The following is a 14,182-nucleotide window of genomic DNA, read 5'->3' as shown; positions in this document are numbered from 1 at the left end:
AACTGGGGAATGCTTTTTCATATAATAATGCACTCTTTGTTAAAAACAATTTTCTTATGATATTATTGTATGCTTATGTAATTCTTCTAAATTGAATATTTATGTATATATATTTTATTTTAATTTAAAAGTTGGCTACAATTTGAGTCATCTGGGATGTGGAGAAGGGGTGAATTCTTCTTATAAGAACACTGATCTTTGATTTAGGGGGAAAAAATCTTACTCTGCATGTTTAGAAAGAAAGACAAAAATTCATCCCCATCATCCCATCCATTGCCAAGAGAAACAAACACTTAAATTGCTCTGCTTAAGTAACAGATATTTTGAGATTTATCCTGCTATATAGTGGAGGGAACAACTTGGGAGTGAGGGAAATGAGGGGTGAAGATCCTGATGGGGAAAATACTAGATTGACACGGAGAAGGGTCTAGGTTAAGGCGAGGAAACTAGAGAGAGAGATGCAATCATTCCCATGATGAAATTTACCAGGAAAATTTTAGGACAGTGAAGGCTTATTTAATATTAAATTATTCTGGATTGTCCAATAATCCTCTTTGGTTATCCCTTGTACTAAAGTTTTCTTTCTTTTTATTGTGAGAATGAAGGCAAGTGATACAAATAAAGAGCAGAGTAAGGAGTAGAGAGGACAGCAGCTTCTGTACCTCACAAGTGAGATGACTCTGAGAGCAGGGATTCAGGGTCATAAGTGAATGAAAGCATCTCCAGGAAAGCTCTGAGGATATAAAGAGGGCCTAGACTTCCCTTTGTATCTGAGATGGGGCTCAACTTTTCATTAGATATTGAAGGATGATTATTAGTGAGAATTATTAATATATGGGTGAAAATATTATGAATTATGAAAATATAAGATGTTTCAATCATCTTAGCATAACTCCTGATGTAAAATAATGTTAAGTCCAAAATACTTAGGACATACTAATAAAATAATAATAATAATAAAATAATTAGGAAATACTAAAATCATATGTTTAAACCTATACTATATGCAAGTTTTAAAAGTCTGAGATCTATTAAGACAGAGTGCCAACTATGCTAATCTTTCAGGTGTGATGCTCTAAATTTAGCAAATTAAAAATACATTATAAATCTCTGTCATATTGACATAAATATTTTTTTAAATTATTTAATGACATGATCAATAATATTATGTTATATGGTATACTCCAAACCAAGTAAAATTTTGTGTAATAAATAAGGTTGGTTAATTTGGATCACACATTCATGGGGCACTGTTATTTGACAAAGATTTGATTCTGAATAAATAAGATGTTTTTCAAGCTTTTTTAAAATTACTATGACAGCAAGCTATGTCAACTACTGAACAAAGGACATGATTTTAATATCACAACAAAAACACTGCATATTATTCTAAATGAAACCACTTTTTAATATGTAGGTCATTATAATGGGCTGAATTCTGACCCCTAAAACTTAAATGTTGAAATCCTAACCCCTTAATACCTCTGACTGTGACTGTTTCTGGAGAAAGGTCCTTTAATTAGGTAATTAAGGTAAAATGAGATTATATGGGAGGGCCTTTCCTGGTGGCTCAGATGGTAAAGAATCTGCCTTTAATACAGGAGATGGTGGTTTGAACCCTGGGTGGGGAAGATCCCCTGGAGACCCACTACAGTAGTCTTGCCTGGAGAATTCCATGGACATAGAAGCCTGCGAGGCTACAGTCCATGTGGCCACAGAGTCACACATGACTGAGTGACTAGACTAACTAAAATATGACTTCTGTCCTTATAAGAAGAAAAGATTAAGAAACATATACACACAGATGGAAGACCACATGGAGACATAGGAAGGTAGAGACAGGCATCTATTAGCTAAAGACTAAAGCCTTAGAGGACAACCCTGTTGACACCCTGATCTCAGACTTCTAGCCTTTAGAACTATGAGGAAAGACATTTCGGTTATTTAAGCCACTTAATCTGTTATACTTTGTTATGGCAGCCCGAGGAAATTAATCCAGTCATAGTAAAATTGTGTAGGTCATAATAAGGGAGAGTGACTTCATATGAAATGTTTAGTATTATACATGTTTCAAAGTAGAATGTTTTCCTCTCAAATTTTTACACTAGCCTGAATAGATTAATTCAATGAAGGTACTCTTTAATTAGGGAAAGATCATGTTATATTTGTAAAATTCAATCGTCAGAGCACAATTCTGACAAATATATACATTTACTCTAATGCTTACAGGGGTTCCTTCTCTTTCCTTTTTTTTTTTTTGGTGAAGAAAAGGTTGGAAGATGAAAGGGTTCAACAATATAATTGAAAAATTATATAGATACTTCTATTTGGATTTGGGAATAGTGATCCAATCACAGACATGAAGATTCATTCTTTAAAAATTTTAATAGACAATATTATAATCTTATAGGATATAGATTATTTGATCAGTAATACTAATTATCCTGGGTGGAAGTGGACACTTTACTGACAAATCATTAATTCACATGAATTTGACACAGCCATTTTTCTGAAGGCCCTGTAAGTGTGGGTATATGGGTAATGTATGTAAGCAGATGCCTCAGGCTGCAATATGGTAGCAATTCAAATGTATTTACAGCATCTTTACCTTTGAAAATCTAGCAGAACATAATCCCCAGGCCCTTCAAAATATAGGGCAACAAAACATTAAGTTAAAAGTTATAGATTCATATCTCAGTAGTGTGTATGTGTGTGTATATATATATATATATGAATAAAAAATATCTATCTTATATATCTCATTAGTATTGATAGAGCATTAAGCAAATAGAAAATTAACTTCAGAACAAACTGAAGGCTAAAAGGGGAAAACATTTTGAAACACTCAAAGCACAACTGACTAGTGCAATAAAGTTAATCATTAATTTGGTAAGTAAAGTAGAGAATGTCAACTATTCTTTTAGATAATCTGTTTTTTAAATTAGAAAAGTATTTTTAGAAACCTTTCAAATGTAATTTTGATAGAGTGTCCTGGTTCAGCTTCAATCACCCATTCACAATTCAGAGAGTCTTTATAGTATCCTGGCCATCCTGGTGACAGAATCAATCCACTGGGAGCTGAAAAATGGCCACCACATGGAGCTGAAAAATAAAATCAGAGAATAGGTAAAAATAGAATGTTAAAGAGTAAGCTGCAGAAGATATTTTTAGTATTAATTGTGTTTTTTAAAATTAATCTGTGTATATATACTGGAGAAGAAAATGGCAACCCACTCCAGTATTCTTGCCTAGAGAATCCAGTGGACGGAGGAGCCTAGTGGGCTGCTGTCCATAGGGTCACACAGAGTCAGATACAACTGAAGTGAATTAGCCTGCGTGCGTGTATGTATATACCAAACGCTATTTTAAATTGTTCTGAAAGTAAAACATCTAGTCATTATATTATTGAATGATTATTTTCCCTAAAAAAAAACTTTACTTTTTGGAATAAGGTTTAGTTACACACTCAGCATGTCAGATGAACTCAAGTCTCCCAATTATATCCCTTAAATATGTTCTTGTGTCTCCACCATTTTCCCCAGTTTCAAATCTCGGAAAAAAAAATATGTTAGTTTTAATTTCTCTCTTTCATTTTCTGATTTATGTATCAAATACTGTTAATTCATGTTACACACTGTCTAAAACTTTGATCTTCCTTTTATCAGAGTCTCTTATTACAATTTTAGGCCTTCATTGATCCAGTTTCTTCCCTGATCTCCCATATGCTAATTTCTCTTTTACTCCAGCCCAGCTGTCAGAATAATGCCCTTCAAATTACAGTTTCATCATATCATTTGCTTTTCTAGACAGGTACCTTGATCTCTTTTCCTTTAACATCAGATTCAACTCAGCTCATCATTTCAAGAATTTAATCTTCTGCTTTCTTCTAAACTCATACACAATTGAAACTACAATGATAGCATTTTAATTCCAGTAGGTACTGATAAGGTATTTTACTGTAAACACCTCATTTTGAAGAGAAATAAACCAAGTTGAGAGAACAACTTGTCAAAGTTCACAAGACTTCACAGTCTCAAAAGTATTTTCAAGTCAGCTTTACAAAACAGGACCTCAAAACCAGCTCTCTCCCATTATTTTCAATATCATTACATGAAATCACCATCCATGGATTTGAAAAGCCCAGAAATTTAGAAGTAGTCATCTGTTAGAGTCGAACCTCGGTCTCCTTCATTGCAGGTAGCTTCTTTGTTGTTTCAGCCACCAAGGAAGCCCATTTTCCTTACTATTTACTCCTATATCCAACTCATCCTCAAGCTCATTCTTTTTTTCTCAATGTCTACAGTTGCCAGATTTTGTTTAAATTAACCATAATTTCATATCTGGAGTAAACACTCTTAACTGACCCTCTTGATTGGTCTTCTCATCTACACTAACTATCCTCCACACTATGGTCAGAGTTATTTTTTAAACCACAAACATCCTTAGATGGTCTCTCGCTGTGCTTACCAACAGGCCATGAATGATCTAGCTATTGCCTTAAACTCTAGTCTGTACTCTGAACTTCTCCCGCTGCACTCAGCAGCCCTGATACATTAGCCTGCTTTATATATTCAGGAGGAACACAAAGAGGGGATAAAATGGAGCAAAAATATTTGAATTATTAAAATTATTTGGAAAGTCAAATGTATACTATATCAGCTTCAACAAATTAGAGATTCTTCCCAATGACTTAACATTTTATACTTTTATTTTCTTTAAATATTTCATTTTTAACTCTATCTCATGTGTTTATATTTTTGTCTTTGTTGTTTACTTGTTTCTTTCAGTTTTACCTTAGAGAATTTCAAAAACCTATTGTTCCAGGCACTGTTTTACACTTTTTCATTCTAAAGTAATTGGCATAACCCAAACAAAATAGGATATATGTAATAAATTGGCTTAAGGATCAAGCATTATTATAAAATGTCCATTTGTGAAAAATATTTTCTATATGAAGTTGTCAAAATTTGTTATTTGTATGAGTAAGGACTTTCACATAAAAGTAAATTTTTTTCCTTATTAGAATTTGATTTTGTTTGTTTAAAAGTTTTCACAGGATAGTATTTTCATGAGGATTATTTACTTAGTGATGACTTATAATTAAATTTCCTGTAGGGTTATTATGCATTTCAAAAACAAAATTATGTGCATAACAGTCACTTAAATTGCCATATTTTAAAAGACAGAGGAAAGCATTTTGGTGAGAGAAGATCCCTGAAGTATGGGATTTCTAATGGAAATACCTAATACATCATCAACTCATACTGTTCTAGGAAAGTATTTGTACACTTCAGTATAATCATAATTAAACAGGTAATTAGTCATAAAATTAGCAATTGAGTAATGGGCCATTAACTATTAAAAAGTAGAATACCCAGAAGCATTTTGGTTGGTCCTTCAGTACAACATGTTAGAGAGGCAGAGTTGTTCGGAAAGAGTATTAAAGCAAAGGAGTAGCATAAATATGTTGTGACTGTTTACTGAAAGTATTTTCCCAAATAGTGACCTTGCTACAAAGTGATTATTTCCCTAATTAACATACAACTTATTTCCATAATGCCTGAAAATAAATATGCAGATATTGAATTTTAAGAAATGCTTATATAGTTAACACCAAAAGCTTGTGTATCTCAAAGTATAATGGTACTATAGTCTTTAAAAAATTTCTGGAAAAGACAGTATCTTTGACAGAACAAAGGAAACATGGAATATATAGAAAACAGAAAGTAGATCAAGATACAGGGAATTATTTTCAAGTTATATTTATTCATTCATCATGTACTCATTTGTATTTCAATCATTCAGCAAACACTTGCTGAATGTGTCAGATACATGCCCCTCTGATATTTGGACTACCTCTAAGTTATCAGTTTCCTAGATACCAGGCAATATGTAAGAAGTCCTATGCATTATTTAGGTAATATTTAAAATAATCCAACCACATATGTACCATTATAGATTAGAACATTGATGTGTAGAAATTTTATATAATTTGCACATCAGCTAGCAAGGATTTGAATAGAGGCAAGCTGACTCTAGAAACTTCTTTACAAATGTAATTAAGATATTCTCATTCCTTTCCTCACATTTCACATGTGCAAAACACAGAAATGTAAACATAAAAAATAATAAGGTCATAAGTTATATAAACGTTAGTAAAGTAATGCTCAAAATCCTCCAAGCCAGACTTTACCAATACGTGAACCGTGAACTTCCAGATGTTCAAGCTGGTTTTAAAAAAGGCAGAGGAACCAGAGATCAAATTGCCAACATCCACTGGATCATCGAAAATGCAGGAGAGTTCCAGAAAAACATCTATTTCTGCTTTATTGACTATGCCAAAGCCTTTGACTGTGTGGATCACAATAAACTGTGGAAAATTCTGAAAGAGATTGGAATACCAGACCACCTGACCTGCCTCTTGAGAAACCTGTATGCAGGTCAGGAAGCAACAGTTAGAACTGGACATAGAACAACAGACTGGTTCCAAACAGGTAAAGGAGTACATCAAGGCTGTATTGTCACCCTGCTTATTTAACTTATATGCAGAGTACATCATGAGGAAACACTGGGCTGGAGGAAGGACAAGCTGGAATCAAGATTGCTGGGAGAAATATCAATAATCTCAGATATGCAGATGACACCACCCTTATGGCAGAAAGTTAAGAGGAACTAAAGAGCCTCTTGATGAAAATGCAAAAGGAGAGTGAAAAAGTTGGCTTAAAGTTCAAGATTCGGAAAACTAAGATCATGGCATCTGGTCCCATCACTTCATGGCAAATAGATGGGGAAACAGTGAGAAACTTTATTTTTTTGGGCTCCAAAATCACTGCAGATGGTGATGGCAGCCATGAAATTAAAAGACGCTTTACTTCTTGGAAGGAAAGTTATGACCAACCTAGATAGCATATTAAAAAACAGAAACATTCCATTGCCAACAAAGGTCCACCTATACAAGGCTATGGTTTTTCCAGTAGTCAATGTATGGACGTGAGAGTTGGACTATAAAGAAAGCTGAGCACCGAAGAATTGATGCTTCTGAACTATGGTGTTGGAGAAGACTCTTGAGAGTCCCTTGGGCTGCAAAGAGATCCAACCAGTCCATCCTAAAGGAGATCAGTCCTGGGTGTTCATTGGAAGGACTGATGTGGAAGCTGAAACTCCAGTACTGTGACCACCTTATATGAAAAGCTGACTCATTTGAAAAGACCCTGATGCTGGGAAAGACTGAGGGCAGGAGGAGAAGGGGACGATAGAGGATGAGATGATTGGATGGCATCACTGACTCAATGGACATGAGTTTGGGTGGGCTCCAGGAGTTGGTGTTGGACAGGGAGGCCTGGTCAGCTGTACCTCATGGAGTCGCAAAGAGTCGGAAACAATGGAGTGACTGAACTGAACTGAAGTTATATAAGAAAGATATACCCATGGGCAAGGGGTCTGGAGGAGGGCACAAATTAAGGCTTCAAAGAAGAGACTCCATTTGACTTGAGTCTTCAAGGATAAGTCAGAGTTCACCAAGAGACAGACAGAAGATACTGTAAATGAAAGAAACAGCATGTGCTTAAGAGTAGAAGGCTGAATTAGCATAATATATTTTTTTAGGGAACCAAGAAGTGATGAGAGATGAAGGAAAAAGAGTAGAAAAGGACCTGATAAGTTACATTATGGAAAATTAAAATAGTCAATTGAAAAAATTTTTAAAGGCTACATATACATGTAAAGATAAAAAAACACAATTTTGATTTAAATGGAAGCTACAGGTATAATGGATTAGGAACAGTGCACCTGGAGTTGGTGAGATCAAATAGGAAACTATTATAATTACCTAGGAAGGTATAATCAGATTCTGATTTGTGGTGGTAACTAGAAAGGGTTGAATATGAGAGATATTTAGGAGGCAGATTCTAAAGCATCTACTGATTACATGCAATGATTGAGCAAGATAAAAGTTGGGCTAAGATAAATTGGTTATTGGGTCCCTGTCATGAACTACATTATAGAAGATAATTCCATTTGCTAAAATAGGAAACACAAAACAAAAAGGAGTTTTACGTGGAAAGATAATAAGATTCACTACTGAGGCAAAAAGGACTGTGAAATACAATAAGAAACAAGAGAAAATAGAATCTGGAGCTCTCAGTTATACATGTCATTTTCAACATAGGTTGATGTTAAAGCTTCAATGTAAGCAGAAGATTAAGGTGAAACCTTACAAAAGAAAATAAAACAGATTTAAGATGTAACCTTTGAAAAAACATTTTAATTTAATAAAAAAATATAAGTAGGTATTGTTATGCATTATAACACTACAGTGGAGCGAGGCTAGGATGGACGATTTCTGTTTGGGTTTTCCTCTCTCCTAATTGTGTGTGAATTGGATGACTTTAGCTGATAAAATAAATAAATATCTAAATTTTAGTAAGTTAACAGAATAGTTTATTTCTCATTTGACCAAAATGGCTTTCAGTTTGACTAAACTTTAAACAGGCTTCTTTAAGACTCTGGACCCCCTCACTCAATTTTCTCCATTAATTTACAACTAGCTGATCTCAGCCCTTAATAACCTTCCCTCAGTGCATTTGAGTTCAATCTATCCTACCCACTGCAACCATCTTGAATAAAATCTTCCTTGCCTGTTTAACTCTGGTGAAATTTTTCCTTGGCATATTCATGTACCAATACAATGAAGTGTACCTGTCAGAAGAATAGCTTTCCTCCTAGTCTCTCAAGACCCAGGATGACAAAGCCTCAGTCATTTTCAGTATGCAATTTCCTAGATTGCTGTGGAGGCCATTTCCATTTCAGCTGACAGGATACAGAGCACTGAGGGCCACTCTGTTTATGCCTTTTATGGATCATAGCTTGGAAGTTATTTATATTACTTCTGCTTACTCAGTTGAGCACACCTAGCTGCAAAGAAGGCTGTGACATGAAGTCCCTCAGTTGGGTAGCTATTTCCTCCCTACGACACTGTATAATGAATGGGGTAACAGCTTAAGGGTAAACAGCTAGCCATTTCTGCTATAACAACTAAGCTGGTCATAATGCTTTCCACTTTAGCATATGTTTTCATATACATAACTTACTTATTTTAATAACCATGCATGCATGCTGAGTTGCTTCATTTGGCCAACTCTTTGCACCCTATGGACTGTAGCCTGCCAGGCTACTCTATCTAAGGGATTCTCCAGGCAAGAATACTGGAGTGAGTTGCCATGCCTTTCTCCAGAGGATCTTCCTGATCCAGGGATGGAACCTATGTCTCTTATGTCTCCTGTCTTGACAGGTGGGTCTTTTACCACTAGGGCCACCTGGGAAACCCCTTTTAATAATCAAGTAGCATAAAAATGCTGGTTTCTTTCTCATATCAGCTTTGTAGGTAAGAAAAAATATCATCAAACATATGACTTGATGAGAAACACAGATCTAGGTAGTGAAGAGGTAAAATTCCAATTCCAAGTTAATAACTACTTCAATGATAGATGTACTAAGAGAGACATTTATTTAAGCATATCTATTCTCCTTAAAATAGGTTTAGTGAAGACAGAAATGAATGGTTAGGGGGATAAAATACTCAACTCAAAGTAACTCAATTTTAATGTAAATCTGAGATCCTAACCACACAATTTTAAGTGCTTCCCTGATATTAATATATATATATATTATGTCTGTGTTTATTAATTCTGAACAAACATTTAGCTTTTTCTATATATAAGATACTACGCTAGGTGATGCAATTTTTTAAAATTTATGTGACATTATATTTCCCTTCAGGAAACACACAGTTTATACAAGGAAGAAATTCATAGCTAACATGTAGAATAAGTGCATGTTTGATCTAGATAGGCTAGAAATGTGGGGAAGAGACAGGTAAAATCTCAAGGGTATTAGAAAAGAGTTCTTGAAGGAGATTTTGTCAGAGGTGAGTTCTATTAGACCTTCCCTGAGTTCCAAAGGGCAGATTTAAAATTTATTGCTCAGGGAAGTGAGGGGATGCAGAAATAGGATATCTTTTAGAGTTCCTCTACAAGAACTAAGGCCCTTCATAGGAGGAAGACAGTAACTTCAGGCTGAACACAAGATTCCTGAAATATCATTCTGTTACCTTACCACCAACCAATCACAAGAAAGTCACTGACCCTACATCCCTCACTTCAAATTCTGTATCTAGAAACTCTTCTCTGGGACTTTTCTGGTGGCACAACGGATAAGAATCTGCCTGCCAATGCAGGGGCCATGGGTTCAATCCCTGGTCCTAGAAGATTCCACATGCTTCATGCAGAGCAGCTAAACCCATCTGCCACAACCACATGTGCCTAGAGCCTGTTCCACAACAAGAGAAGCCAAAACAATGAGAAGAAGTATTTGCACCACAACAAACAGTATCCCCCGCTTGCCACAACTGGAGGAAACCCACGTAAGGCAACAAAACTCAGCTCAGTCAAAAAGTAATTAACTAATTAAAAATAGAACAAAAAAACAATAAAAAACTCTTCTCTGAAAGCCGCCAGGGAGCTGAGGTCTTTTGAGCATGAGCTAACCATTTTCCTTGCTTGGCCAAGCAATAAACCTTTCTTTGTTCCAAACTGCAATATTTTGGCTTATTTAGCCTCCCTGTGCCTAGGACACATGAAATTAGGTCCAATACTTCTGTATGAGAAAGTCTAGTAGTTCTTTGTTTCTGTAACTTATAGTTACAGAAAAGACCTTTTGGTTTCATGCGGTAGTTACTGCTTTTGAAGACTTTCAAACCTTTCGAGACATCTACAGGTGTCATTTTGTTGTTGTTGTTTAGTCCCTAAGTCAAGTCAGTCTGCCAGGCTCCTCTGTTCATGGGATTTCCCAGGTGAGAAAAAACTGGAGTGGGTTGCCATCGCCTCCTCCAGGGCATCTTCCTGACTCGAGGATTGAACCATGCCTCCTGCACTGGCAGGCAGATTATTTACAGCTGAGACACCAAGGAAGCCCAGACATCTAGAGATGAGTTTAGATTAAAAACTTATTAAAACGCAGATTCCCAGAACACTCTTCTAGTAATTATAACGTAGGAACCAGAAATCTACATTGTTAACAAAACCCTCACTCGATTCCCATCCCTCAGGTCATTTTACAACTCTTGGCTCACAGACCATGGTGACAAAATCCAAGAAAATATGGCTAATCTGTAGCTCCAAGATTCTCCTGGATAATCACTCAGGTTCCTGGCATAAAAAGGTAATTTCCATCCCGTGAAATACAGATTACTGCCTCTAATCCCCCTCCCCACTTTAAACAACGAAAGCAAAGCATAAATGGTAAAGTAGACAAAATTCATTTATCCTGTTTCATTTTTCTAAGGCCTGAAGAAAGTCTGTTATAAATAATTCTTGCTGGAGTACTGACTCATTTCTGTGTTGCTTTAAGTAGAATGGACAAATTCAAGATACCTAGTATGCTTTAAGATATAAAAGAGTCAGAAATATTTCAGACTGTATTCAGATAAAAGTCTTTTGAATAAAAATGTTATAGAATCTTGGTGTTCTTTCATCTTAGAAATGACAGGTGCTCAGAAGGGGATTAAGGACCTGAAGAAGAATTAGGTTTTGATCTCAAGGATTATAAACAAGGAGGGTTCCATTTCCTTCCTCTTTTTTTTTTTTTTAAACTTGCTTCATAGTGCGTAGTTGATTCAATGGACGTAAGTTTGACCAAACTCCAGGAAATAGTGAAGGACAGGGAAGCCTGACATGCTGTAGTTCCTGGGGTCGCAAAGAGCTGGCCATGACTGAGCGACTGAACAAGAACAACAACAAAGTAACCACCTGTTCTGTCTAACCTCCGCATACTGGATGACGCTTTAAGGAAAATTACAGGAAACAAGTTGCATCTCTATCTTGGGTAAAAAGAGAAAGCCAGAAATATAGATATTAAAGTGCCAGGAATGCAGAGAAGCAATCCTAGCTTTGAACTTTTCATTTCTATAACAACTTCTTCTCTTCTCTTGCCCAGCTCCACAGAAATTAGGTGCAAACTCCTGAAGATTGCTATTAAATTAGTTTTCCCTATGGTAGTCCTCTAGGAATTTAATACTACCTTAATATGTAACTAAAAGAGGAATCTATTGTTAGATACGAATAGGCAAACATGTGTGAATACACATTCTTTCTATGAGACCCACAAATATAGTTTGGTCTATGCATCAGATTGTTACTCTAATTGCTCCCTCAAATTAACTACCTCCAGAGAGTGAAATGTCTGTGAATGAAAAGGATTTCCTTTCTTTTGAGGCTAACTGAGACTCAAGAAAAAATCCCTTATTCTCAAAGGGTAAGTTCATTCGCAAGCAAGTCCAGCCTTGCTGTCAAACAGTTTTCCCAGGGACTCTAGTCCCATCCTATTCACTCAAGGAATTCTCTCAGACATCCCATAATGGGTAGGAAGCCATAGTTATTCAGGGAGTTCTCCATGGAGAACAAGGAAGTTCTTGCTTGAGTAGGCATTTTATGGAGTATTATGAAAGTCGTGGAACACAAACAGAAATTTCTTCCTTTCTTTCTTTCATCCTTAATTATAGTCTTCAAACACGCACTGATAAATCTTACTCTCCTTAAAGAAATGTTGGGTGCAGCCTCTAAAATTCTCATCACTTTCAGTATTAAAAATACTTAGTCCAAATTAATTTAAAATTTTTATTTCCTCCACTCATCCACCCAAGGTGCATCTGTGATCACCTTGGAGGATGAAGGGGAGGATGTTGATAATGCACCAGTAGTTGGTGATTCATTCCTTCATTCACTTCAGCAGCTGGAAAAGAGAAGATGCTCTCCCTTGCTATGAGGAGATACAGGAAAAGCTGAACAACCTTTGACTGTAACAGTTTAATTAGATACATAGACATTAATAGATAGATATCTCAGTCTCTCTTTTCTTTTGTTGCTTATATAAATTGGTAGTGGGATAGCTGAGTTACGATTAAGAGAAATAAGTCAGAACCCACTTAATAAACCACAAAGGAGGTATCTGAACCTCAATTTTTATGGAGGGGGATGCTGAAAAATCTTTTTCCTTAGTGGGTATGATATAGGTTGCCAATCCCAAAGTAACAGGACATTTTGCCTGAAAACACTGTTAGTCATACATTTTGCTTCCACTGTTTTTCTCCTCAGGGAGGCCAAAATGATAATAATATTAGAAATTATGATAAGTCTTCAAAAGGAAGTGACAACTTTTCTTTCAGTTAGTCTTAACTCAGCATCCTTAATTAAATCAAATGCTTTGAGCCAATAGCATTCATCTGACTCTTCCAATGTATTTTATTAAATGTAATCCTCTTTATCTATAATGCAGTTCAATGAATGTATTACAGCCTAATTATATTCAAGAACATGACCATGTAATCCAGAAGGCCAATATTCCATTTCCATTTTTGTTGAAGGGATTGCTTTAGATCAAAGTGGGTGCTGCTATCTACAGTCAAACAGGGTGTGGGGGACAAACAGCCAGGTAGGTAAAAAGAGGGAGAGAAGCAGACAGTATACGTGTATCAGTCCTAGAGCAGAAGTAACTATGGAGAAACTAATAGGTGGGCACAGGCAAGCTGAATAACAAACGATTTCTACAGAACTGAATAGGAGCTAGAGCAGAAGCGGTGAGACTAGTCAGAAGGCTGTTGCAGTAATCTAGGTCGTAGACGACGGCTGCTCGAACCGGTGTCAGCAGTTAAGGAAGTAACACGCAGATGGGTTTTGAAAATAAGCATTCAAATTAGAGGTAACGTATTTTTCTGATGGATTGCGTATGGTTATGACAGAAAGAAAGGAGTCAGGAATTACTCCTAAGAGTTTTTGCTGGAATTACTGGAAGAATGGATGTCCTATTAATGATGATGGTGAAAGTCTGTGACAGTATCAGATTTGGAGTGACCAGGGAATCTGATTAGTTTTGGACAGGCTAAGTTTGAGATGCCTATTAAACATCTAAGCAGAGATATTGAGGAGGAAGTTGAATGGGTGACTCCAGACTTCAGACAGAGAAATAGGCTGGAGATGGAAATTTGAGAGCCTTAAAACACAGATGTTATTTAAGGCTGGAGACTGGATGGAAATTATGAATAGAGTGAATAGAAATAGAAGAAAATATTCAAGACCAAGCTTTGGGACACAAACAGAGATCATAGACATGAGGAGAAACCAAGAAGAGA

The 14,182-nt window shown here is 36.0% G+C and overlaps 1 protein-coding gene across 5 annotated transcripts in view; it reads right to left on the bottom strand.

Moving 5' to 3' along the window:
• CSMD3 (CUB and Sushi multiple domains 3) overlaps positions 1–14,182 on the bottom strand; it is a 1,331,483-nt gene that overhangs the window by 446,157 nt on the left and 871,144 nt on the right. For all 5 annotated transcript variants that reach the window (XM_070477231.1, XM_070477232.1, XM_070477233.1 and 2 more), the window contains one exon: positions 2,964–3,102. In XM_070477231.1, coding sequence (XP_070333332.1) covers positions 2,964–3,102 — 139 coding nt within the window. The remainder of the gene's footprint in view (positions 1–2,963; positions 3,103–14,182) is intronic.

This window comes from Odocoileus virginianus, chromosome 15 (assembly GCF_023699985.2).
Source record: "Odocoileus virginianus isolate 20LAN1187 ecotype Illinois chromosome 15, Ovbor_1.2, whole genome shotgun sequence".
Lineage (NCBI taxonomy): Eukaryota > Metazoa > Chordata > Mammalia > Artiodactyla > Cervidae > Odocoileus > Odocoileus virginianus.
Note: the sequence above shows the minus strand (reverse complement) of the source record. Positions and strands in the feature narration are given on the sequence as shown.